Source organism: Notamacropus eugenii, chromosome 5 (genome assembly GCF_028372415.1).
Source record: "Notamacropus eugenii isolate mMacEug1 chromosome 5, mMacEug1.pri_v2, whole genome shotgun sequence".
Classification (NCBI taxonomy): Eukaryota; Metazoa; Chordata; class Mammalia; order Diprotodontia; family Macropodidae; genus Notamacropus; species Notamacropus eugenii.
The window spans coordinates 37,853,456-37,881,427 of record NC_092876.1 but is presented as its reverse complement, the minus strand read 5'-3'; the positions used below and the strand labels follow the sequence as shown (position 1 = coordinate 37,881,427).

The window sequence follows — 27,972 nt, the reverse complement described above, 5'->3', positions numbered from 1 at the left end:
TTACTTTTACTTTCAAAATCTTCTAAAACAGGAAGTGATATGTTCCCCACAGCTGCAGACCATCAGACTGAGATGCGTGGTAATGGTGAACAGGTGCTCTTTGGCGGTAAGAATCGGGTCTGGGGGCAGGTGGATGGGGACTGCCTGCCCTCTCTCTCTCCCTTACCTCCTCCACAAAGGACAGAGGAAAAGAACTGCTGTAGCACCAACTCCTGAAAGCAGGAAAGAGGATTCAGAGGAATATACCAATCCAGCTGGGGAGTCTTTCTCTGTTTTCCTCCTTAAGTCCTCCTCTGACTCTCTTTTCAGCTCCCTCCATTTCATCCCCTCATCCAGTCTTTCCCTTCCATTCCCCTCTTCCTAATTCCCTGACATCTCATGCCCCCTTCCCTCATTCCTTCCCCTCCAGTCCCCTCCCACCCTCTCCATGCCTCTAGACTGGACACAAAAGGATCCAGAGTGCAGGTACCTTCTTCTTGAATTCAGTGATGGTCAGAGGGGGAGAAGGAAAAAGGGGCAGGGGAGAAAATTAGAAACATCTAAGGAGAATCAGATACTGTGTGACCATGAGAGAAAAGGAAGGGATCTCTGAGGCTGGGGAGTACAACCACTTCCTGCAGTTACTGACCAACCATTTTCAGTCACGTCCAACTCTCTGTGACCCCATTTGGATTTTTCTTGGCAAAAAGATTAGAGTGATTTGCCGCTTACTTTTCCACCTCATGTTATATATGAGAAAATTAAGGCAACCCAAGTTAAGTGACTTGCCCAGGGTCACAAAGCTAGGAAGTATCTGAGACCATCCTTGAACTCAGATTTTCTTGACTCCAGGCCTGGCTCTCTATTTACTGTGCCATCTACCTGCCCTGAGGAACAGTAGGTGCTTAATAAATGCTCATTGACTTTTCCTTACCTCTCTGAGAAAGAGCTTTTTTATCCCCAAAGTAAAGAGGTCAGATTAGAAATTGGGGTACGGGGGTCAGGCAGGGATTTCTTTGGCAGTTCCATGAGGTCTGTAAATCCTTGAAAAACATGTTTTTAAATGCATAAAATTTTTAAAAAGAAGAAAACAAGCATTTTTTAATTCCCAAATATGAACCAAGAACTGTGCCTTTAAGTACTTTATCTCATTTCACTTGCCTTGCTGCGCTTTGGCCCCTCCTTTTCTCACTCCCTTAGAGATAAACACCTGCTTTAAGGTGGAGCTCCTGCGATTAGCAACCAGACAAAATGAGGCAATAATTCCCCTTCAGAGTCCTCTGGCTTTCCCCTCCCTTGTACCCTCTCCATGGCCTTTCAGGTTCTGATCAGGCTTGTGGGAGACAATCCTACATCCCTTGGAGAGAGGCAGAGTGCATGGAGTCAGGCAGACCTGAACTTGAATCCTGCCTCACACATTTACGAGGTTAACCTTCCAGTCTTGATTTCCCTACCTGTAAAATGTGTATCGCAGTAGCACCTCCTTCACAGAGTTGTAACACTCAACTAAAAAGTGTGTAAAGTTCTCTGGAAACCTTCCATGTGCTACATTGTCTGAATTAATCAACATTAAGTGGAATATCTGCACCATGCCCCTCTCTCCTACACCCGCCCCTCATCCCCCCAGCCTTCCCACATTGGTGCTTTTTAAAGTAAAAGTCTGGTCATACTCTCTCTTACAGATTAAATCACAGGATCCCAGGTCCAGAACTGGAAGGCATCTTCGAGGTCTTCAAATCCAGTCTCCTCATTTTACTGATGAGGAAACTGAGACCCAGAAAGGTTAAATGACTTGTGCAGGGTAGCACAGTAAGTAAGTGCCTGAGGCAGGATTCTAACTCAGATCTTCTGGCTCCCAATCCTGTGCTTTCTCCATTCATTGTACTGTCCCTCAACCCTCTCATTTTACAGATGGGGAAACTGAGGCCCCAAGAGGATAAGTGGCTAGTCCAAAGTCATCTAGACAGTGAGTGACAAGGTCAAGAGTAGAACCCAGTTTTCCTGACACCTGGGACCATACTCACTCCCTCACCCTCATTACCTGCTTCTTTCCTTTCCCAAGATGTTCAGCATATTCATCACTACTCAGTTCATCCCCTTCAAGGAGGCGCTGGAATGCTTGGTAGGAGAGTATGAGGTGGATGGGGAGTGCTGCCCCACCTGCCACCCAGGTAAGTCGGGGAGTTTCTTTCTTTAGAAAAATCACTTTCTTCCTCTGGTAAATGCCTGCCTCTTCCAGGCTCCCCTCCTTTCTTCATATATCCATTTGAATTCCAGATCCATAGAATCTCAGAGCTTAGAGGGACCATGGAGAGCATCTCAGAGCTTAGTGGGATGATGGAGGGGTATCTAACCTGATCTTTTCCCCAACATAAGAATCTCTTATTTAATGCTTTAGGGAATGGGGTGCTTTCTACCTTATAAGGCACCTTTTCTTACTGATAGATTGGATTAATTTATTCAACCAGCAGGCTTTTATTCGATGCCTCTATAGAATCTGGAGTTAGGTTGTCTAAGGCAAAAAAGAGTTTCAGGCAGGACTGTCTGGGCTGGAAAGGGGACAACTGGGTGGTCATTGAGACAACAGAGGGAAAAGGGAGAAGTCCTCCAGGGCACATCTCTGATTTCCTCTACCTTCTCTATGGAGTTCAGAGCCAGGTGGGATATAGAACACTTATTCAACAAATGCTGATGCTGGAGAGACTTGTCAGCTTAGTCCTGATTCCTGATTCCATGCAACTCATCATTATTCCCTGTTCCTGGCCCTTGCACCCTGCATATCATTCCTTCATCTATGCATTTATCTGCATTAAGAGGGAACCTCTTATATTTGCAACATCCTCCTTACTTCATCCCAGTAGAACTCCTGAATGCCTTCAACACACAGCTCAGATATCATCTCTCCAAAGGATCTTTTCTGTGTTACTTTCTTAAAAACTTATTTATTTTTAACATTTTTTTTCAAATTTGAGTTCCAAATGCTCTCCCTCCCTCAGCACCTTTCCCACCCATTGAGAAGGGACACAATATGATATCAATTATGCTCATGAAGTCACACAAAAGATATTTCTGTATTAGTCATGTGACAAAAGAACAAAAAGAAAGCAAAAAATATATACTTCAATTTCCACTCAGAATTCGTCTGATTTTTTTCTCTTTTTTTCTCTCTGTCTCTTCTCCCTTTCTCTCTCTCTGTCTCTTCTCCCTTTCTCTCTCTCTGTTTCTCTAATTCTCTCTTGTCTCTTCTACTTCCCTCCCTCTCTCTGCCTCCTCTTTTTTTCTGTCTCTGTCTCTCCTTGTCCCTGTTTCTTCTCTCTCCTCTCATCTTCCCCACCCAAATAGGTGTATGTATGTATTTATCTCTGTGCATATTACGTCCCTCTTCTAAAATGTAATCTCCTTGAAGGCAGAGATTTTTTTCTAGGTTTTTTTTTTTTGTCTTTTTATCCCCAAGGCCAATCTGGTGTTCTGCAGATTTGTCATAGTTCAGTGTCTGACTCTTCATAATCTCATCTGGGATTTTCATGGCAAAGATACTTGAGGGATTTGCCATTTTTTTTCCATCTCATTTTAACACCTGAAGAAACTGAAGCAAACAGGGTTGAATGACTTGCCCACAGTCACACAGCTAATAAGTGTCTGAGGTCATATTTGAACTCAGGTCTTCTTGACTCCAGGTCTGATTCTCTACCCTCTGCACCACCTAGTTCTCAAATAAAGCCTTGCAGATAGAGGATGCTTAAGTTTCTGTTTTATTTCATTTCTTGCTCAGGCCTTACGAATCTTATTCTGGATAAACTCTAAAGCAAACTTTGATTCTGTCTCTTGTACCTCTGCCCTCACTCCCCAGTGACCCACTCCCCCACCTTGTGTTTTCCCTGTTTCCCCAGGACACTGACCATCAAAATCCACCTAGATGGATCCTAAGATTCCCAACCTGTCCTAAATTTACTGCACATCAGAGTGGGATAGAATCTCAGGGAAAAGTCTGACTCCTGAAACTACCCCTCACTACCTATGTGACCTTGGGCCAGTCACTTAGTTTCCACATCCATAAAACAAGGGCATCAGACGAGGAGACGTGTTCTAAGATTGCTCTCCTGACTCTGAATTCTATTTTCTGAGGTCATTCCTAGATCTGGCATTCAATGCTTTAAGATTCCTACTAGTTCTCATATTCTAGGCTCCAGCTCTGACATTAAGGCTCATCCCCACTTTTACAGTCTTTGTTCTAAGCTTCTTCCCATCTCAGACATTCTCTATCTAAGACTGCTCTCCCAACCCTGAGTCCTAGGAGTCCTAGGAGACCTGGACCAGGTCAGGAGTTTCCAACTCCCTCTGATATTCTATGTCCTAGAGTTCTTTTTAATTCTGACATTATAAGTTCTCCTTCTGAAGTCCCTTTCAGTTTTGACATTCTAGGTTCTAAGGTTCTGTTAGGCATGGATGTGTACCATCCAAATTTAAGTAAACCATCTTAAGTTTCATAGCTTCTCTAGCGTGTGCATATGGAGGTATGAGCGTGGTCCTGGGGGGAGATTGGGGCTGGAGGGGAGTGGCTTCTGGAGGGAGGGGTCCTGTGTCTTATTCTCGATGTTGACTCTTTGATACCATTAGGTTACAGGGTAAATGAGACATGCAGTATAATGACAGGTACCATGTGTGTGCCTTGTGATCCTGGAACCTACACAGCACACCAGAGTGGCCTGAAGGAATGTCTCCAGTGTAAAGTCTGTGACCCTGGTAAGAAGTACTTCAGAATTCACCTAGGATTCTGGTTCTAACCCAAAGCCCTCCCTCTCTGGGAGCTCTGACCTGAGTCCTTCATTTCCCTAGGATGGGGGAACTGGGGCCAGAGAAAGTCATCAGTCTTGGACCTACTCAAGTAAGATGGGGAAGGGGGAAAGTTGGCAACTCAGAGAGCAGGAGCTGGACCAGGTCAGGAGAAGTAGTGAGAGTGCTGTGCTGTCAGTTGGGGGACCTGGGTTCTATTCCAGGTTTCTTCTGGAATTCCTTCTGTGACCTTGGACAAGTCACATCCATTCTTTGGATGTCAGTTTGTTCATCTATAACATGAGTGGCTTGGGCTAGTTCCTAAGGTTCCAGGACATGGGAAACACAGGACAGTTTATCCACACTCTCACACAACACTAGAACACAGACTATCCAAACTAGAAGTGACCTCAGAACAGAGAACTTAAAACAGCGAGGATTCTGAAGGTGACTATCAGCAGAACTGGTCCTCAGGAACTTGTGAAAGAGGCTGTTAGTCCCTAGACCTGCCAGCTCTTTAAATGTGCCCAGTTACAGCTTCCTGACCCCTAACTGTAGGATTAGGACAGTTGATTTCCCAAAACCCAGCTAGGCTTGTCCTCCCCAGCCATGCTCCAGCCTTTCCAATGACCTCTCCATCTTTCTGCTCTCTTTTGATGATTTGTCTGCCCTCAGTGGCCTGCCACAGAAGAATTGGGCTAAGCAATTAATTCACATTAGATTACAGATGACTGCTGATGTTGCCCTTTCGCAGGGTATTTCTTTAAAAAATTGTTCACTTAAATGAATTTCTAAGAATTTCAAGAACAAAGGACATGCCCTCCCCATGATCCTCCCCCACTTCACCCTTAAAGTCCAGGTGAGCCAGGGCTACATCAAGCTGGAGAAGGGTGAGAGGGAAGGCAGGTAAAAGCTGGGTGGGGGAGATAACCTTGCTACCATCTCATCTACTTGGACTTTAGTGTTCTGGAACTTGGAATTCCCTATTCCCTATTGAATACTCTGTTTTGGGTAACTTGGAAATCTTAAGCATGTCAGATCTCTTGGCAGTGTAAAGTACTGGGAACTCTCCTTGTTCTTGCTTCCCCATTTCCTTTTTCTTCTCCTCCCAGGGACTGTCCACCCGCTCCCCTCAGCATCTCTCCCCTCCATACCCACTATGGTAGGGATCCCAACACCATAGATCCAGAGATGGAAAGGACCATAGAGGTCATCTGATCCAGGACCCTCCTTTTACTGAAGAAACTAATCCCAGAGAGGCTTTGAATTGTCCAAAGTCACAAGGCATCAAAGAGCAGAATCAGGATTTGATCTCAGTCCTCTGGTCTCAGACATGACTTTTTTTAGAGTTTGAAAAGGTTTTCACCTTCAGTATTGACACCAAGTGATACACCAGGAAGAGTCCTAGATGAGGAGTCAGAGACCCTGGGTTCCAATTCCAGTTCTGCCATTTACTGACTGTATGATGTTGGGCAAGCTAGTCCAGAAATATTCATTAAGCACCTATGCTATGTCAAGCACTGAACTAAATGCTGGGGATCTAGAAAACTGTTGAGAAGCTCACAGTCTAAAGGGGGAGACCCCATGAACCACCTTTGTATGGAAGGGATAGAGGCAGGACAAAGTGGAGACAGTCTCCAAGGGAGGCACCAGCATTAAGGCGAATTGGGAAAATGTAACTAACTGTTCTTGTCCTCCATTGGCTTATCTTTACAGTGAGAGGGTTAGGTACAAGAACAACTCAGCTACCTTGTAGCTCTAAATCTATTCTCTACATATTTGTCTAGGAGACTTGGGCTCTGGGAGCCAAGTGGGCCAATAGATAGTGTTGGGTCTGGAGTCAGGAAGACCTGAGTTCAAGTGTGACCTCAGACACTTCTGACTTTGTGTCCTTGGGCATCACTTACCCTCAGTCTGCCTCAGTTATCTCCACTGTAAAATGGGGACAATAACAGTATCTACCTCTCAGGGATATTGTAGAGATCAGATGAGACAATATGTGTAATGCACTTAGCACGGTGCCTGGCACATGGTGGGGAGGGACTAAATTAATGCTTCTTCATTTCCCCCTCCCCCTTTTCTTCTTGCCATCTCTCATTGACTCTGTGTGACCTTGAAAATGTCTTTTTCCCAACCTGGTCCTCAGTGACTGTATCTGTGCAGTGGGTGCAGGTACTAACCCTTGCCCTTCTGGAGGGATTGTGAGACCTGAAATTGTGATGAACCCAGGAATAAGGCACAACTTGATGGTTTGACATAGCCAGGGAAATAGGTAGGCTGTGAGTATTCAATTCATGAATTTGAGTCTGTACAGATGGAGTTAATCTTTCGCTCAAGAAGGGTTAATGACTGACTCCAGTGTCCTCAGCCTGCGTATTCCTATGACTAACCACAGCAGTTCCTTCCTTCTTTAGCCCTGTAATACTTAATTTATTTTACCTCCATTCTTGCTAAACACGTCCCCAGCACACACATTCAGACAGGGATCCCTTGACTCTATTCCCCAAGAAGGTCACTTTCATAGGTTCATGGGATTTTTAAACTGAGAGGGGATTTGGAGCTTATCTTACCTCAGTCTTTTTTCTGCTTCTGTGACGGTGGGAGAGTTATTTCCCTGGTCTTCAGTGTCCTCAATGATAAAAGAAAGAAGTTGGACTTAATGGTACCCAAAACTCTTTCTAGTCCTACATTCTATGATCTAGGTCAATTGCTTTCTTCTACAGAGGAAATTAAGGCCAAATTATTCAGTTGACAAACATTTTTTCAGAATCTACTGTATTCCAGGAACAAAACCAAGTGCTGAGAAGGAAGGAAGGAAGGAAGGAAGGAAGGAAGGAAGGAAGGAAGGAAGGAAGGAAGGAAGGAAGGAAGGAAGGAATCTAGGAAAGAAGGGAGGAAGGAAGGAAGAAAGGAATCTAGGAAAGAAGGGAGGAAGGATGGATGGATGGGGGATAGAAGGAGGGAGAGAAGGAAGGGAAGGAGGAAGGAAGGAAGGAAGGAAGGAAGGAAGGAAGGAAGGAAGGAAGGAAGGAAGGAAAGAAGGAAGGAAGGAAGGAAGGAAGAAAGGAAAGAAGAAAGGAAATAAGGAAGGAATCTAGGAAAGAAGGGAGGAAGGATGGATGAATGGGGGAGAGAAGGAGGGAGAGAAGGAAGGAAAGGAGGAAGGAAGGAAGGAAGGAAGGAGGAAGAGAAGGAAGGAAAGAAGAGGAGTGAGGAAACAATTACTTAATAAAGTCCTATTATTTGCCAGATGTTGTGTTAAGTGTCAGGGATACACAGAAAGGCAGTAGACACTCAGTCTCCACTAAGGAAAAGTGATACATGAGGCTGCACAGGTAGAATGCTGGCTGCTTAAGGGCAGGAACAGTTCCATCTTTGTCCCTGTAACCCGTCCTCAGCACGGTGCTTCATACTTTCTTCTTTTTCTTTATAGAGGGTGATGTTGGTGGTGCTGGGTTTGTGATTTTACTTGCCTAGGGAAGAATATTCCTTCTATATAGACATATGGGCACCTTTTCTACATCTCATAGTCTTAGAAAGGCCTAGCGTGACCTGTCCAGCGTCCCTCAGTCACACCAGATCCGGAACAACATCTGAGCCCTCAGCTGAATGGGCTGCCTCAGCTGTTCCCTCCCGGGACCTTTCTCAGAAGAGGCTAGGTGACCATAGGTTGGGAGTGGTATGGAAGGGATTCTTGGTTCAGCCTCTGGGATTTTGCTGCTACTCTCCAGGATCTTCTAGTCTAGGCGGGGATAAAGGATGCAGTCAGCACTTATGGTCCTATGGAATGGGCTGTCATCTGAGGCCTTGGATTTCCCCTTCCAAGTCATCTTGGACTCCTCACTCTCTCTTCCCCTCCATATCCAATCTAGGTACAAGGTTTGTTAAATCCACCTTTTGTAGCATCTTCTGATTATGCCCCTTCTCTCCTCTGATCCCTCATTCTCCCTGCTGCAGACCCTCCTCACCTCACACTTGGGTTATTGCAATATATCCTAGTGGGTTGGCCTGTCGCAAGTCTCTCCTCATGCCAATTCATCCTCCATTCAACCACCAAAGTTATTTTCTTAGAGCACAGGTTCAAACATGTCACCATTCTTACTCAATATACTTCTCTAGCTCCCTGTCGCATCTAGGACTAAAACAAATTTTCAAAGCCTTTCATAACCTAGACCCCTTCTACCTTTGTGCCCTCTCTCCACATTCCCCACATCCTCTGTGATCCAGTGAAACTTGTCTCCTTGTTCTTCCCAGCTGAACATTTTCCCTGGCTATCCCCCATGCTTAGAATCCTCTCTGTCCTCTGTCCTCCACCTCATGGCTTCCCTCAAATCCCCCTAAGATCCCCCCTCCTCTAGAAAGTCAATTGCCTTCCCCCTTAGGTTTTGTGCCTTTTCTCTCTTGATCATCCCGTTTATCCTGTATGGGTCTTGTTTGTACATTTTTCACAAGCTGTCATTTCCATTAGACTGTGAACTCCTTGAAAGCAGAGACTGTCTTTTGCCTATATTTGTACCATGTGCCCAGAATATAGTAGGTCCTGAATAAATGTTGATTGACTGATCTAACGTCTCCTTCTTCTCTTTGTTCTTTCTTTCAGAACTTGGGTTGGTGACCAAAAGGGAGTGTTCATCTACATCTAACACTGTGTGTGGCTGCCACCCAGACTATTTCTGCATCATCATGAAAGATGACTGTGAGCAGTGTGAGCCTCACCAAGTCTGTGCTCCTGGCCAATATGTGAAGTCTAGAGGTGAGCCTGCCCCATCTTCATCCACCCAGGGACCCAAAACTATTCTTGCTTCAGGCTGCTGCCCTGGAAACCTGAGAAATGCCTAGCCCTCCCTCAGCTCTGGTTGCCTCCCTGGAGGCAGTTGTGGTACAGTGGGAAGACCATTGGATCTGCTGTGACAGGGTTTGGGTACAAACTTTAGCTTTGCCTTCACTGTCCATATGATCCTGAGATTATATGAGTTCTCTGGCCCTGAGTTTCTTCAACTTTAAAATGAGGGGGTTAGACAATTTGAGCTCTGAGGTCTCTTTCAGATCATAATTAATGAGTCCATGATCATGAAGTCTGGTTTCAGGTCCCCAGTCTTATCTTCATAGACCTCAGAGAGCCTGAGACAAATATGGAGTTAGACAAAGCTGGGAAAAGTCAACCAAGGCTTCCCCACTGGTGTTCTTCTCCAATGTACTTTGGCGGTACAAAGTGACTCTGAATCGATTTTCTTTTGTCTTTTTAAATGAAAGATTTTTTAATTGACAAAAATCTATTTTCTCTCCTTCTCATTTTTCCTTCTCCCATAGCAAAGAAAAAGAAAATCAAAAACCTTTATAGCAAATTTTATATGTAGTCAAACAAAGCACATTCATGCCTTGGCCATGTCCAAAGAGAATATGTGTCTCCATCAGTACCTTTGACCCTTCACCTCTCCATCAGGAGATGGTAGCATATAGAAACATGAGTCCTCTGGAAGTGTAGTTGGTTATTCCATTGCTCTGAGTTCTGAAGTATTTCTAAGTTGCTTCTCTTCATAATGTTATTTTTACTATATGAGTTGTTTCCCTGTTTCTGCTCACTTCACTTGATATCACTTCATGACAATTTCCCATATTTCACTGACATCATCATTTCTTATGGCAAAAGAGTATTTGTATTGATCTAATTATTAGAGGTTTAGAGTCTTTTTAAAAAAATATGGCTATTGATAACTTGGATTTCTTCCTTTGAAAACTTACTCCTATCCTTTGACCATTTATAATTTGGAGAATGGCTCTTATTCTTATGCATTTGAATCAATTCCATTCATATCTTGGAAATGAGACTTTTATCAGAGAAACTTACTGCAAAGATTTCCCACCTGCCCCCTTCTCCAATTATCTGTTTACCTTCTTATTTTAGCTGTTTTGGTTTTGTTTTTGCAAAATCTTTTAAATTTTATATAATTGAAACTCCATTTTAGCCTCTGTGATCATTTCTCTCCCTTGTTTGGTCATAAACTCTTCCCCTGTGCGCAGATGTGATTAATAACTTCTCCATCTCCTTTCTTGGTTCTGATGTGTCTCTGGGTTCTTGAAGGCGATCCCCAAAGAGTTTAGATTCTGGCAAATATTGCTAAGTTGGAGGTTTCTGAAACAGGACCAGGGATCTGGTTTTCTGGAGCTCTGTTTTCTGAGGACGTGCCTAGTTAAGCACAGAGAGACTCAACCCCATATAGGCCTCAGGGGATGGATGTTTCAGATACAACTCTAAAAGGCTAGTTGCTAAAGTAGAGGGGGATCACAATCTGTCCTAATGAAGAGAGAGGAACCAAGTTGCCCAAATTGAAGATCCTTCCAGTATCAAAGGAGTAAGGAAGTCACATACTTGATCTTTCTGGGCCTCAGTTTCCTGTCCTGTAAAATGAGACAATAGGAGTCAATGATTTCTAAAGACCCCTTTACCTCTAAAGCTTTCATTGTAGAAATGGGCTAAATCATTTATATGGTTGCAGATAACTAAAATGATAACGAACACTGTTTTACATGGTACCTACTGTGTGTTAATTTTTAGGCCAAAATTAGCACAAGCAGCAGAGAATTGATCCATGCTTTGTTGCATCTCAGTTTCAGAGGCTGCACTGAGTGCTCAGTCATGTGACAACAGAAAATCGTGCACCAACACTCCCTTCACTTTGATCTTGGCTTGTAGCCTTTTCAAATTGAAGAACTTACCATCAGTACGGTAGTTGACCTTGATGCCATGTTCATCCTCATTAAAAGCGTTTTTCAACATGGCTGAAAACATCATGCTAAAAAGCATGAGAGTAAGCACACAGCCCTGTTTCACTCCACTGGTGACTGGGAAAGCTCTAGAGCATCGTCCACTATCCAGAACCCGGGCAAACATGCCACCATGAAATTGACATACAATATTGATGAACTTCTCTGGGCAACCAAATTTTGACATAATTTTCCATAAGCCCTCATGACTAACAGTGTCAAAGGCCTTGGTCAGATCCACAGATGTTGTGTATAGACCTCTGTTCTGCTCCTGGAATTTCTTCTAGAGTTGTTGGGCAGCAAACACCATATCCACCATACAAAAAAAAGCACAGGTGTTCTATCAGCCACTGCCACACCATCCACACAGGGAACCATTGGTTACAACAAATGGAGAAGTTTTGAATGCTGTGAATAAGTTCACTTACCTTGGTAGTGTACTTTCCAGGGATGTACACATTGATTGATGCACACATTACCAGAGCTAGCTCAGTGTTTGGGAGGCTCTGAAGAAAGGTTTGGGAGAGAAGAGGTATTAGCCTGACTACCAAACTGAAGGTCTACAGAGCCACTGTGCTGACCTCATTGTTACATGCTTGTGAAACATAGACAGTCTATCAGCAACATGCCTGGAAACTGAAACACTTCCACTTGAATTGTCTTAGGAAGATTCTGAGGATCCCCTGGCAGAAAAAGGTACCAAACACTGAAGTCCTTGCTCAACCTGAGCTGCCAAGTATTCAACCTATGCTTCAGAGAGCACAACTCTGATGGGTTGGCCACGTTGTTGGAATGCAAAATGTACGCTTGTCAAAAAGACTATTTTGTGGAGAACTTGCAAGAGGCAGGTGATCACATGATGGCCAGAAGAAATGATACAAGGACACTCTCAAGGTCTCTCTCAAGAACTTTGAATTTGGCTATGCAACATGGAGACAATGGCACAGGACCGCTCAGCATGGTGTGCCCACGTAAGGAAAGGTGCTGTGCTCTTTGAGCAAAGCAAAATTGAGACAGCATAAAGTAAATGCAAGATATGCAAATTTGGGATGTCCACCCTAAATATTCACATGGTCTATCTGTGCCCAATGTGTGGTAGAGCATTCTGAGCTTGCATTGGTCTGATCAGCCACAGTCAGACACACTGAAATTTCACTTTACAATGGTGATGCCTTTTGGTCCTCTTCAAAGACAAAGGACAACAACCAACCAATCTACTGTGTATCAGACACTATGCTAAGTGCTTTACAAATAACCTGGAAAATAGGTGCTATCATTTAGCCCCATTTTATAGTAGGGGAAACAGGTAAATAGAGGTTAAATGACTTGCCGAAGGTCATATAGCTAGTAAGTGTCTGAAGCTGGATTTAAGCTAAAATCTTCCTGCCTCCAACCCCAGTGCTCTGTCTACTCAGCCACCTAGTTACTATACCTCATCCTCAATCTCCAGATTCTTTCTAGAAGTGGGGGGCTATGAGGATGGAACACTACACATAATGTAACCCTTTTTTGATAGGTTGATCAGTTTGCTCATCTTTTTCCTTTTTGAAGATTCTACATTATAAAAAATAGCTCTCTGGGTAAGATAAGACTGTAAAGGGTCAGCTGGAGTCAGTCTGAAGTGATCTCCCAATATGTGGTTGTTAAATTTTCAGTGTGAGTATTGGCATTTCAGAAGCGTGGAAATGGTATAATTCAGGGCTCAATTTATTGCTTTGTTAATTGATTAGTTTTAAGAAAGTGACTAGGAAAAAATTTAGCAATAGCAGATGAACATAAAAATATAAAAATGTACCCTGTATCCATCGCCCCCCTCCAAAGAGCTGGCTGTTAAACATTTACTAGTAAGGGGAAGGGAACATTGGGTAGGTGATGCAAAAACAAAATATATTTTTTAGGAAATTCTTGTGAAAGACCTGTGGTGTATTTCATAAGGTTGCTCCCAATACTTTTTACTCTGACTCAGAGCTTCCAGGGAAGGGACCAACCAATCCATGGACACTGTCATAGCAGCTATGTCCTGATCTAGTCTTATTGCTATGCTCAGCACAGATTCTCCAATGTCTCCTTCTCTTTCAGGTACAGAGAGAAGCAACACCATCTGTGAAAAGTGCCAGGCAGGCACATATTCCCCCAATGGGACCCTTGCCCAGTGTCTACCATGGACTAAGTAAGTGTATCATGCCCTCTGGGACTTGGTGGTTCATTCTTTTTGCTTATGCATTTATAATATTTTTAAATAAAAATTCTGATCTTAAGAAACAGCAAATAAACAAGTGTTTCCATATGCAAAGGAGAACAGAAAAAAAAGAAAGAGAAAGAAATGACCAAAAGGTGTGGGGGTGAGTTGCAAGCAAGTGTTTAACAAGTAGCTCTCTACAAAACAAATATACACAGGACACACTTTTCAGTTTATTCTGCATTATCATCATTTTCACTGTCATTTTCTCAAGTCAAGAATAACCTATCAAGCCCTAATTTGTAATATTTGCCAATATCTGGGGCATCAGTGCTCACCCTGAACATTTAACAAGTGGCTTGTAGATGGAACTGATTCCAACACACCTCTGGATGTACAGCAAACTATGCATCTCTGTCCTATGCTGCCTGCATTTCCTTTTAGGCATAAAAGAAATTCAACATGTAACTTTTAAAGTTGCACTTCCTTCTGTTACATAGCTCCCATTGATAAGGTTTTTTTCCTTAAATTGAACTACAATCTACCTCTCCGTGTCTTCTCTCCATCACTCCAGGTTCTACCCTCTGGGACCAATCCCAGTGACTTTACTTCTTTTCTTCTTAACATCCTTTTCAATTCCTGAGACAAAAATTGGGCCTCTCCAAGTCATTCTCCAATAGCTCCTCACAGATATAGTTTGGAGCCCTGATTGCCCCAGTACCATGGAAAGGGCTTTGGAGTGAAGACACTCTGGGTTCAGATGCCATGGGGGTAACCCACCTGTCCTTGAACCAATGAGATAATATTTAAAAGTGCTGACTCATGGAAGATACTACGTAAATGCTAGTGCCTATTATCAGTCACTTGAACTCTCTGTGCCCCATTTTCCTCATCTTTAAATGAGGGGCCCCCTGAGGTCCCTTCCAACACAGAATCTATGAGCCTCTAGTGCCCTCTTGTGGAAGTTCTCCAGCTAACTGAGAAACTTCCTAAAATGGGGCCCTGAACACAATTTTCCAAATGTAGGCTGACTAGGACCGTTTCCATGGAACAGACATTATGACAGCTCCTTTATTCTAAATTCACCAATGTACTCTAAGGTTGAACCAACATGGCTGTTTTTCCAGTTGCTCTGCTGACTCACACAGAGCGTTAAGAGCTCTCATACTCCCTACTGCTTTCTCTGTATCTGTCTCTGTCTGTCTCTCTCTGTCTCTGTCTCTGTCTCTCTGTCTCTCACTCCTCCCTCTTCTTTCTCTCTCTCTTCTCTCTCTCTTTCTTCCTTTTTCCTTTCTCTTTCAAAATCAGGATTAAGTGACTTGTTCAGGGTCACATAGCTAGTAAGTATTAAATACTGCGTTTGAACTCAGGTCCTCTATTGACTCCTCTATTGTACCACCTAGTGATCCTCCTCCCTTTTTTTAGAATATACATTATAAAATTTTTATTTTAAATTATGAGGCAGACATATTCACATTTTAATGAACACCTGGAGAGCATCAAAATGTCTGTGGTAGTCAATATGCATGTGACAGAGAATACCAGCAAACAAATTTAGCCTTGTAGGCAAATGCTATCAGAAGTCCACCGGACAGAAAACACACCTCTGATCATCAGCTCCAAGGAAGGGATCATCCTCTTCAGGAGAAGGGTCACTTCTTCACCACTGTTTTCACAGGGGCCTTCAGTCACTATCATCTTTATACGTTCACATTTTGGAAAGTTCTGCTAATGGAAAAGACATTCACTCTTCAGGGTCGTTTTTGGAGGACCCTGACATTGTGAGTGACTTTAGATTTCTGAATTGTCTCAGTGTTCTTTTACACTCTTTAGCTCAGAGATGTAGGCTTCAAAACGTTCCAGGATGGGAAGACCCTATAGATCCCCTTCTTCTAAAAAATCTTGTAGCTATTGGACAAATAGGAGGTGCTAGCAGGGGACATAAAGAGAAAAATTCTTCTTGATTATTTGCAGCAACATCTGACTCAGACACAGAGAAGTTGGCCTCATTTACATCTATTGCCATAGGATTATGGCAATCAGATGAATTATTGTCTGGTCCCATCTTCTTCCCGAGACCATGACATGGTAGAGTGGAAGGGACTCTGGAGCCAAAGGACCTACCTCAATTGTTTGCTTCCTTTGTGACCCCAGATAAATAACTTTGATTCTTTGGATCTGTTTCCTCATCTTTACATTCCTCATTACATTCCTCATTTTTACAATCTTTACATCTTTTGAAAACTGTTTCAACAACAATAATAATTGGCATCTAGATGGCAAAGTAGATTAACTGCAAGGCTTGGAGTCAGGAAGACTCACCTTCCTTAGTTCAAATCTGGCCTCAGACATTTACTAGCTGTGTGACCCTGGGCCACTCACTTCACCTTGTTGGCCTCAGTTTCTTCATCTGTAAAATGAATTGGAGAAAGAAATGGTAAACCAATCCAGTATCATTGTCAAGGAAACCCCGTATGGGTTCAAGGAGAGTCAGTCATGACTGAGATGAATATACAGCAGTAATATTAATAAACTAATAATAAAATAATAATTGAAATGGACAAGTAGAGGGGGATGTTGCCATAACAGAATTATATCCATCTGCTTGTTTTGTTGATGGGAATTTTGTTAATGGGAGTCAAAGATTTTCCCCACCCATTAATAGGCCTCAGGTGGAGCCCATTAAAGGAAGCTTGATTAGGGGAAGCTTCTTTTGCAGGAAGGCCCACACCTTTTGCTAATTTTTAATGAGGCACTGGTTCACAAGGGTTGTGATACCTTCTGGCTCTGAAAAGCACACATAGCTTTGAGATGAGGTTTTGTTTTGGGGCTTACTTACTGGAAGAATGTTAAGGTAATATGGACTGATGAGATTCTGGGTAGCCATGAAGGAGCCCCCCCAGCTTTGATAACCCAGACGTTGGTGCTTCTCTCTCTGGTAACTATGTATCTACGTAATGGTCAGGTGAATCTGTCTGTTGATCTGTGATGGATGTATTGCTATTGGTCAGACAGTTAGAAGCCCTGTCTGTTGGTCTTTATTTCTCTGCTTGTAGTTTCTCTGTTGATGAATGTAATTAAAGTACATTGTTGACCCCTCTAAAGTCATTATCCTTTTAGAAAAGTAGAACCAAGAACCTGTGATAACAGGTCATCTTGGGCATGCTTGCTATTACCTTACTGTCTGAAATATTATTAGCTTAGGGATATAATTAGGTTTGATCCAACCACTGACCACTTTCTCATTTTGGGGAGGAAGAGGAACCCTAGTCGTAATGATATTAATTTAGATTGAGAGATCTCAAGGGGGGGCAGAGAGAGAGGGAGAGAGAGAGAGAGAGAGAGAGAGAGAGAGAGAGAGAGAGAGAGAGAGAGAGAGAGAGAGAGAGAGAGAGAGAGAGAGGAAGAGAGAGAGAGAGAAATTGAGAAACCTCTACATGACAGTAGGACCCATACGTGGTGTGGACTGACATGTAGCTCAAAGAGAAGAAGAGTAAATATTTCTAGCCTTTTTTTCCCACCTGCCCTTTTCCAAGGAAAATTTTAATTCCTGCCAGGAATAGGAAGTTGGGGTCAGAAGCCACTTTCTTCTTCTCAGAGAAAGGAGGTATTAGGCTAGAATTATAACTATCAGTTCTTTTAAATATTATTAGTCTAGGCTAGGAGATATGACCAGGTTCAATCTAATTTCTGATAACTTTGTTTTGGGAATAGGAAGTAAAACTCCAAGCTCTCTATCCAAAGCTTGACCCCCTTCCTACCTAATACCAAATGCACAGTGAGCACACAACACCACAAACAAACAACACAACAACCACTTATCTAAATTATACAAAAAGGGAGACAAGAAAAGATATACATAGAGAATATATACCAGATAATACAGAGTGAAGGATCTTTCCCATCAGGAGCTAGATAACTCAGCTTAACCAAGAGAGAGTTCTAGATCTTAACCAATAGGAAATTCCCCCAAGACTCTAGTGCAGCAAGCAAGGGTGAGGACATGGTAGAGGCTACTGGCTCCTCTCATATGTTCCCAGAGTCTTTCCTTCAGCAACCTGAATTGGGGATGGCCTCTTCCATCATCCCTCTTAAAACTGGAAGCCAGAAGGAATTTCAGGTTCAGACAGTCACCCAAAAAGACTTGAAGCTTAATGAGTATTAGAAAGGACGGATCAAGGCTATAATTCTCCAACCCTCTCTGCCAGCCAGCTCCTGCAGGGCAGGGCATTCCTTTCCACCAGTAAGGAGAACATCTCATACCCATGGGCATTGAGACAGGAACTACAATAACAATAGGCAGAATTTACATAATGTTCTCCACGTAATGTTTCTTTTGATCTTCAAAAAAACACTAGGAATTGGGTGCTATTATTAGTCTTACTTTATAGATGAGGAAACTGAAGTAAACAAAGGTTGAGTGACTTGCTCAAGGACATACACCTAGGAAATGTCTAGATTAAGATGTGAATTCCCATGTTCCAGACTCCAGACTCAAAACTCTGTCCACTGGTATCTGCTAAAACACTTAGCTATCTCTGGCTCTGCAATCTTTTTGAGATTTTTTTTTTATCCTAATTGTAAGGCATTAATGTCATTCAGTTCTATTATTTTCCATCTTACTATTAACTTAGGCAGTGGGGGATACAGGGTTTGCCTTGGAGTCAGGAAGCCTGGAGTTCTGTGTCTTAGACATATTAAGTTTAAAAGGATCTCCCATTGCCTACTGGGCCACTGTAGCACTAAGCAACCCAGCACACACAGGAAGGCATGCTGCACAGGTTCTTAGATCTACTTTTCTAAAAGGAACGTGACTTTTGAGGGGGTCAACAATCACTTTAATCAAACACTTATACCAACAAAGAAAATACAAACAGGACCAACAGACAGGGCTTCCAACTGTCTGACCATAGGCAATACATACATCACAGATCAAGAGATAGATCCAGCTGTCAGACCATTACATATATAAATAGCTACCAGAGAGAAAAGCACAGATATATGGGTTTTCAAAGCCAGCAGGGCTCCTTACTGGCTTCACAGAGTCTCATCTGGCCTAATCACAGAACACTCTCCCAATGATTAAGCCCCAAAACAAAACCTCACCTCAGAGTATATATAGAGCCAGAAGGCCTCACAATCATATGTTTCAGTGCCTAATTACCAAAAGGTGTGAGAGCCTTCAAGCAAGCAAACCTCCCCATGAGCAAACTTTCCTTAATAGTCACACCTGAGACCTAATAATGGGTGGGGAAGATTTTTAAATCCCGTTTTAGTAATCTCCAGTCATCCTGAAGAATTTCTGGTCACTGGAACCAGATGGTTCTGGAGGAGAAAGTGAGGGTGTTGACCTTGCATATCCCTGCCTCATTCAAATCAAAGTCAACTCTAAGTTATATCATCATCTTCCTGATGCCATGGCCCTCTTCAAAAATGAAAGACAAACACAACGACAAATAAATTTTGTCTCACATGCAGGTCACACCCTCTCAGTGCAGTAGTCAACAATCTAAATCTCTCAATAACTGACTATTCCTATATCAGGGGAAAGCATTTCTCTACCAAGTAACTTCCCAAACTGATGAAATGGCAGTTCTAGGCCTCAAAAAAAAAACCTCAAAGCAAAACGACGTTGTCTAACGGCTCTAATTTATGTAAATTTCTGAATCCTGCCCCTAAGCATAATAGTTTTCTAGCCAATCCAACTTGTGTGCCCTCCCTCTTGGCTTTGTGTGTTATCTACACATTGGTGAGATATGAGCTTCTGCTTTTCCTACTTCTCTTCCCCTACATAGGATGCTCTCCCTCTCTTTCTTTCAGCTTCTTTGGCAACTGTGTTGTATGCTGAACTGCAACTGATAGAGGAGTTGGATCATTCAGGGATGAAGGGAATAAATTCACGTTCAATGACAGTATCCTTTTCTGTCCTCCTAGTTGCACAGCCCAGGGTTCATCTGAAGAAAAGCCAGGCACTGACACCACAGATGCATTGTGCTCACCACAGAGTAAACCTGTACTCATATTTATCATCATTCCCTTCATTATCATCATTGTCATTGCCATCATCATTTTGGGAGTGTGGTTCGTTAGAAGGAAAATGAACCAAAAAAGAGGTAAGCAGAGACATGAAGATGGTGGAGCACTTTGGGGTACTTTGCCCCAGAATACTGAATTAAGAGGGAGGGCTGTGACCAAAATTGGAGTCTTTTAGGACTGTGGGAACAGCAGTTCTCAGTACCTAAGTCATACATTCATTCAGTGAACCTAGAGAAATGCTAGCTAGAAAGCCAGGAAATGGTTCACCCTGTGCCCATCCTTCCTCCTTCTTCCCCAACCCCCTTCACAACTTAACTGAGGATGGACTTGCCCCAAAGTCAGTTTGTGGTACTTGTCCCCAGTCACAGAAATAGGTAGGTGTATTTCTGCAATTAATCATGAACCTGTTAAATTCAGACAACGTCATGCCAAATGAGATGTCTTATCATCACAGCTTTGTGAAGTGAATTGGGAAAACATTCCTTTCTCCAAAGGGAGATAATGACTTTCAGCAGAGATAGATATGAAATAAGTGAAAAGGGAGCAAGAGAGAGAAATACAGAGAGAGAGCGAAAGACAGGAGACAGAGAGACAGAGACAGAGAGACAAGGACAGACACAGACAGAGATATATATATATATATATGTATATATGTATACATATACATATACATATATACACAGAGAGACAGAGAGAGAAAGAGAGAGAGAGAGAGAGAGAGACAGAGAGACAGAGAGAGAAACAGAGAGAGATATAGATTGTTGATTGTTGTCTGGATAGAACAGTGAATGGATAGATTGAAATATTGAAAGATTATGGCTAGATGGCTAGATAAAGGGAAGAATGTGAACCAGAAATATAACTATTAGGTCTGTTTTCCAAGGTGATCATAGGAAAAGGAACAGAACCTATATGTCCTAAAATATTTGGAGCAGATGCCTTTTTCATGGGAAAGAATTTAGAAATTGAGGGGATACCCATCAATTGGGGAATGGCTGAATAAGTTGTGATACATGACTATAACGAAATACTACTGTGCTTTCAGAAATGATGAGCTGGTTAATTTTAGAAAAATGTGGAAAGACTGGTATGATATAATGAAAAGTGAAGGGAGCAGAACCAAGAGAATGTTGTATACAGTAAAAGCAATAGTTTGAAGAATGACTCTGAATGAATTAGTTATTCTGAGTATTATAAATTTTCAAATGAACTGTAAAGGACCTTGAAGGAAGATGCAATCTACCAGCAAAGAAAGAGTTGGAAAAAATGAGTACACATACTGTAGTTTTACATATATTTATAAATCTACTTCAGATGGTGGCCTTCTCTAGTGCACTGTGAGAAGGAGGGAAGGAGAGTGGTAACTTAAAATGTAACCAACAAAAATAAATACAATTAAATAAAAAAGATAGATGGAAAGAAGGGTAGAAAGAGAGATGACAGAGAAAATGAAGGATGGAAGGATGGTTGAAAGAAAGGAAGTATGAGTGAATGGAGAGATAGATGGATAGTGGAACAACAGATGATAGATGGATAGATGATAGATGAATAGATAGGTTATAAATAGATAAAACATTTATTAAGCACGTACTATGTGCCAGGAACTGTGCACTTAAATATGGGCTACACATGCCAACTCAATTCAGATAGGATTTATTAAGCTCCTACCATGTGTAGGCATGGTGTTAGTCACACATACACACTCAAAGAATGTCAATTCAGCTACGGAATTTATCTCAGGAACTATTTATCAATCACCTACTATGTGCAGAGCAGTGTGCTCAGGAACAAAGGTGAATGCCGAAAAAACATTGTTAAGTTCCTCCTCTATATAGATACTACACAACAGTAGGAGTATAGGGTGTGTTCAGGGAGGACCAGTACTTTTGGTGTGATGGCTGCCAAGCCCTTTTTGGGGGTCTTTCCAACTTTGGTGTCCACCTGTTCCACCTAGCTCTCACCTGTGGCTCCAAGAAGCTGCTGCAAGCACAGGGGCCACATCCTGTTAAGACATTTCAGCAGACAGGTCAAACCAGGGTATACAAGGGTTCTCAAACCCATTGAGGAGTTGCAGGGGTGGGGGAGTGTCTACCCAAAGCATGTGAAGACTTGCTCTGGTGGAATGGGCAGATGAGAATAATTTGTTCTAATGGCCATGAAGGCAGCTGAAGCAGGTGATGTGAAGTCCTTAGAGCTTGGTCAGAAAGAGAAGATCCCAAGGTATCACCCATACCATTTCACTATTATGCCTCAAAGTCCTGTGGCAACAGGCAAGTGATGAAACAGCAGGTCTGGATACACTGGGAGCTATAGTCACAATGCTGCACACAGGTGACCCAGGCCATAGAGTTATTTTTCACTGGAAGCAGCAGTGGGACTGAGTAGCCCCCTGGCTGTCTGAACAGCCTTTTAAGGATCACACTGCTCACCTTCTGGTATGAGGAAAGGGGCTAGATAATGTGCCCTAAGCATTGTCTGCTTACCCAATCCTGGCCTTATTACTGTGACAGGCAATGAATTGCACTATGTGTTCGAAACACACACACACACACAAAAGTAGAAAAACATTTGCAAAGGTGATTCCACTCAGCAGCAGCACATGGAAAGTGTGCACACTAATAGACAACACAAAATCCAGTAGACCTTAAAGAAGAAGTCCTCTTCTTGCAAGAGAACACAACAGGTATCACATTCAAATAACAACCCTGAGTGAAACAAAGTTGGCAAATGAAGGCCAGCCTACTGGAGTTGGAGCTGGATACACCTTTTTCTCGAGTGGGCACAGTGAAGGAGAGCACTACGAAGCTGGCATGGGTTTTGCAATCAAAACTAATCTAATTAGTAAGCTGGTATGCCTGCCAAAAGGAGTGAATGACAGGCTCATGACAATGCGATTGCTAGTCACAGGAAATCACCATGCCACCATCATCAGTGCCTATGTTCCCACCATAACAAACCCTGATGAAGTCAAAGAAAAATTTTATGAAGACCTAGGGACTTCTATTGACAATGTGCCAAAAGAGGACAAGCTTATAACTCTGGGCAACTTTAATGCTAGAGTAGGCTCAGACAACCTGACTTGTCAGGGAGTTCTAGGGAGGAGTGGAGTTGGGAAACAGCAAAAACAGTGGTCATTTACTGCTGAAGACTTGTGCATCTCATGACCTTCTCATCACCAACACTGTCTTCCATTCACCTAAATGCAATAAAACTTCATGGATGCACCCTCTCAGCAAACATTGGCATCTAATAGAGTATGTGATTTTAAGGAGAAAAGACAGACAAGATGTGAGAGTGACAAAGGCAATGTGTGGTGGAGAATGCTAGACTGATCACAGACTTATCCTTTCCAAGCTAAATATTTGCGTTCATCAAAAACACCACCCCTAAGGCAAAATGACTACCAGAAGAATTAATGTCAACAAATTAGAGCTGTTCTCTGAGCATGAACAGTTTGTTGCTGACTTCAAGGGAAAGTTGAGCCAACACACAGTTGGCAACAGTGGAGCAGAAAAACCGTGAACAGCTTTCAGAGATTTGGTGTACAGCACTGCATTTGCTCTTGTGGGTCAGAACACTCTCAAACATCAAAACTGGTTTGATGAAAATGATTGGAAAATTCAGAAGCTCTAAATGAAAAGCGAGAACTCCACAGGATTTACCAGCAGGATAGTTCATCCACCTCTAAGAATGCAGCATTTCATTCCATCAAAAGCAAAGTACAACCAAAGCTTAGAGAGATGGGGGATTCCTGGTTCAGTAAGAAGGCAGATGAAATTCACTTTTATGCTGATAGTAACAATCCAAAGTGCTTTTAGGATTCCCTGAAAGCTATTTATGGACCAAAAATCTATGGTACATCAAAACTGCTCAGTGCTGATGGAGCCACATTGATTAGTGATAAGGACATGATCCTAGAGAAATGGGCTGAACATTTCCATAGTGTTCTCAACAGATCATCATCAATTAATGCTGAAGCCACCGACCATTTAACTCAGGTTGAAGTCAATTCCTCCTTAGCTGAACTTCCAACTGAAGAAGAGGTTTTGAGGGCCATTAGGCTCCTTTCATGTGGCAAAGCACCTGGTGCTGATTCTATTCCAGCTGAGATTTACAAGGTAGAGAGACCATTGTTCATACAAAAGCTGATTGAAATTTTCCAGGTTATATGGGAAGAGTAAGTTATCCCCCAGGAGTTCAAGGATGTCTTCATTTTCCATCTCTGTAAGGGTAAAGGGAATAGATCGCCTTGCAGCAATCACAGGGGGAATCTCTCTCTTAGTCATTGACAGCAAAATTCTTGCTAGAGTCTTCCTTAATAGGCTGATCCTTCACCTGGAAGATGGTCATATACCTGAGAGCCAGTGTGGCTTCTGAAAGGGCCAAGGAGCAGTCGATGTGGTGCTTGCTATCTGACAGCTCCGCCAAAAATTCCAGGAGCAGGACAGAGATCTGTACATAATGTTGTAGATCTGAACAAAGTCTTTGACACTGTTACTCTTGAGAGCTTATGAAAAATTATGTCAAAACTTGGTTGCCTGGACAAGTTCATCAATATTGCATATCAGTTTCCTAATGGCATGTTTGCCTAGGTTCTGGATAATGGACTACGCTCTCGTGCTTTCTCAGTCACCAATGCAGTGAAACAGGGCTGTGTGTTTGCTCCCATGCTTTTTACCATGTTTTCACTCATTTTGACAAATGCCTCCAAAGAGGATGAACCCGGCATCAAGGTCAACTACCGTATTGATGGCAAGTTCTTCAATTTAAAAAGGCTACAAGCCAAGACCAAAGTGGAGGGAGTGTTGGTGCATGCTTTTTCTGTTTGCAAATGATCGTGCACTCAGTGCAGCCTCTGAAACTGAGATGCAACAAAGTATGGATCAATTCTCTGTTGCCTGTGGTAATTTTGACCTAATAATTAACACTAATAAAACACAGGAGCTCCATCAGCCACCACCACACCATGTATACTTGGAACCATCGATTCTAGCCAATGAAGAACTTTTGAATGCTGTTGATAAGTTCACTTAGTTTGGTTGTGCACTTTCCAGGGATGTACACTTTGATTGAAGCATGCATTGTCAGAACTAGCTCAGTATTTGGGAGGCTCTGAAGAAATGTTTGGGAGATAAGAGACATTAGACTGACTACAAACTGAAGGTCTACAGAGCCATTCTGCTGACCTCATTGGTATATGCTTGTGAAACATGGACGGTCTACCAAGGCCATGCCAGGAAACTGAAGCACTTCCATTTGAATTGTCTTAGGAAGATTCTGAAGATCACCTAACAGGATCAGGTACCAGACACTGAAATCTTTGCCTGAGCTGAACTGCCAAGTATTCAAACTATGCTTCAGAGAGCACAACCCACATTATTCGAATGCAAAATGTACACTTGCCCAAAAGACTACTTTATGGAGAACTCGAATGGGGCAGGTGATCACATGGTGGCCAGAAGAAACAATACAAGGACACTCTCAAAGTCTCTCTCAAGAACTTTGGATTTGACTGTGCAGCATGGGAGACAGTGGCACAGGACCGCTCAGTGTGGTGTGCCCACATTAGAAAGGTTGCTGTGCTGTTTGAGCAAAGCAGAATTGAGATAGCAAAAAGGAAATGCAGGATGCACAAATTTGGGATATCCATCCCAAATATTCACATGGACTATCTGTGCCCAACTTGTGGTAGAGCATTCTGAGCTCCTATTTTTCTGATCAGCCACTGTCAGACACACTGAAATTTTACTTTACAATGGTGAAGTCATTTTGGTCCTCTTCGAAGATGAAGGACAACAACCAGCCATAAAACAGTAAAGCAGTTCCCATTTTCAAAGACCCCATTGACTTGGGGTGGGGGGGAAGTTGGCATTCACCATGGTCATAAAGAAGCAGTCTATGTACAAAATACATTCAAGATCCTGTTTTAGCAAGAGTGGGGAAGGAGAACACATCAGAATATGACTTCCTCAAAGATCAGGACTCTCTCTCTTTTGTCTTAGTATTGCTAGCACCAACATGGTTCCTGATATACAGTAGGTACTTAATAAATGCTATTATATTGACTGATGCAGTCTTTGCCCTTGTGGAACTCATAAAAGTATCTAGGTGATATTAAATGCCTTTACTTTGTCAATTTCAAGTTTAGTTAAATGCACTCCTTGTGTTCCCTGTTGGAATATAAGATCCTTGAGAAGAGAGATTGTTTTGTTCTTCATACTTATAACCCTAGAACTCCTCACAGTCCTGGCACATAGAGGGCACTTAATAAGTGCATATTGATTGATTAAATGATTGCCCAAAATCACTGAGTGGTGTCAGAGGCGTTGTATGAACTATGTCTTTTTGACTCAGAATTCAGGTTTCTGACCACTGCACCCCATATCAGAGTTTCTGTACTTCTATTTATCCTTTCATTATATGTCTGAAAAATGCATCTATCTTGCTTCCTGACATTTACCTCCTTTGCATTTCAGCTTACAGCATAGAAAGAAGGGTGAGTAGCATTTTACAGACTTATGGGTTGATCAGTTGGGTTAACTAATCTAAAATTTTTCAGTTAATTTTACTACCTGGGGGCCCTAGCTCTTCTACTGAGAACATCTCTTCTATATACCTTTGGTCTATGAAAACAAGCACTGAATGTAACAACTTGGCCAGTGATTTCTAAATCCATCCTTCCATTAAGTAGGAGAAACCTTCCATAGAAACAGAAGGATTCCACACACCCTATTTTAGGAGGGATGTTGATAAGAGAGGAAGGTGGCCTAAATGGTAACAGGATTCAAATTCCTTCCACATAAGTACTGAATGAAAGATGTGGGCATGTTTAGTCAGGAGCAGGGAGGGAGCAAAGGGGACGCACCATAGGTGACTTCAGGTTTTCCTTAGATTTTCTTGTTCTGTTTAGCCCCAGAGGTTAGAACCAGCACCAATGGGTGGGAGTCACAAAGAGGGTAATTTATGATTAGTCTGAAAGTCAGGAAAAGTTTTCTAAGCACTCGAGCTGCTGTGAAGTAGCAGCTGTTGTCTCAGGAAGGGGCCAGCTATTCTTGACTGAATGCCTTCTAATGGCAAGTTTTAGAGAACTGAGAAAGAAGATTCTGGCTCAGGTTTGGATAGTGTCATTGCCTCTGATATCCCTTTCTGCTCTAAATCTATGATTCCATGACAGGGAAAGGTCATGGGAAGTCCTGGAATTGAGGGGTTTTAGGTAAGGTTGTTGTTTGATCTTGGATAAATAACTTTTCTTTTTTTCTGAGTTTCATAATTCTCATGTGATACATAAAACCTGGATCAGTTATTATAGTTAAACAGAGAGAGAGAGGGAGGGAGGAGAGAGAGAGAGAGAGAGAGAGAGAGAGAGAGAGAGAGAGAGAGAGAGAGAGAGAGAAATCTGAAAAATGTAGAACAGCCTCCAACTGGCTATACTTTCCTATGTTTCAGAATGAAGCATCAAACCATAGAAACAACCGTGATGCCCTTGAGGCTGATGGGGGAGACATCAGCTCCCCTGTGCAGGAGACTAGACAACAGGAAGAATCAGCTCCACTAAGGGAAGAAATGTCCAAGAGTCAGGACAATCCAGAAACTTGATTATGCTCTTAGAAGTACAGTAAGCACCAAGGCCAAGTCATACTCTCTTTTTGTCTTTGGAACAAAGTTCATTGCCAGCAATTGTGATCATCTCCTGCTTACACCTCCTCCTAGTTTTGTAGGCAGAAGTACTTCAGATGGCAAATGATATCTAATTCAGTTCAAAAGTTTCACCAGCAAGTCCAAATTCTCATGTTCTATCCAAGAACAGAGTGTGGCAGACCACAGAGTCGAGTTCTGAGAGCTGAGATGAGCTATGAATATGGGCTTGGAATGAGAAAAATTTGCTTACCAAAGACCAGCATGAAGGAAGTGACTGGTTACCATGGTGTTTATTTCATATTTATTTTTTATACATTCATTTACTATATTTTGTCAGTTGTTAAGTTGTGGGGCTCGTTGTGAATTTATTTCAAGTTTCTTTGGTAAAGATACTGGAAGAGCAAAGAAAATACACAGCAAGTAATAGAAACTTAAAATGTGAATGAAGAGAATTTATGCATAAATTGGACAAGGACAGCAGATTCTTTTCCTATTTTATTTTATTATATTACATTTTTATTAATTTCTTTGTTTTCAGTTTTCCTACAGTGACTTCCATAATTATTAGATTTTCTCCCTCTTGCTCCTTTCTCCCTCCCTGA

General features: G+C 42.3%; 1 protein-coding gene across 6 annotated transcripts; it reads left to right on the top strand.

Moving 5' to 3' along the window:
* The first annotated feature begins 17 nt into the window (after positions 1-17).
* On the top strand, positions 18-27,890 carry LOC140504068 (tumor necrosis factor receptor superfamily member 14-like). Of its 6 annotated transcripts, none has more exons than XM_072608602.1 (8): positions 18-106; positions 2,042-2,150; positions 4,597-4,722; positions 9,353-9,505; positions 13,597-13,687; positions 19,631-19,809; positions 26,209-26,228; positions 27,179-27,890. In XM_072608602.1, the coding sequence occupies exons 1-8, from the start codon at positions 83-85 to the stop codon at positions 27,326-27,328; spliced, it is 852 nt and encodes a 283-aa protein (XP_072464703.1). In that variant the 5' UTR covers positions 18-82; the 3' UTR covers positions 27,329-27,890. The 6 variants fall into 6 exon arrangements, with proteins under 6 accessions (XP_072464703.1, XP_072464706.1, XP_072464704.1 ...); XM_072608601.1 differs by lacking the exon at positions 18-106 and adding an exon at positions 116-465; XM_072608605.1 differs by lacking the exon at positions 26,209-26,228 and having other exon boundaries at positions 19,631-19,830; positions 27,179-27,850.
* Positions 27,891-27,972: the final 82 nt, after the last annotated feature.

Excerpts from the sequence above, each read along its gene's own strand:
- LOC140504068 (XM_072608601.1), top strand. The coding sequence starts at position 379 with ATGCCCCCTTCCCTCATTCCTTCCCCTCCAGTCCCCTCCCACCCTCTC. Across the intron at positions 13,688-19,630 it reads CAGTGTCTACCATGGACTAA|TTGCACAGCCCAGGGTTCAT; the intron begins GTAAGTGTATCA and ends CTGTCCTCCTAG. Across the intron at positions 26,229-27,178 it reads CTTACAGCATAGAAAGAAGG|AATGAAGCATCAAACCATAG; the intron begins GTGAGTAGCATT and ends CCTATGTTTCAG.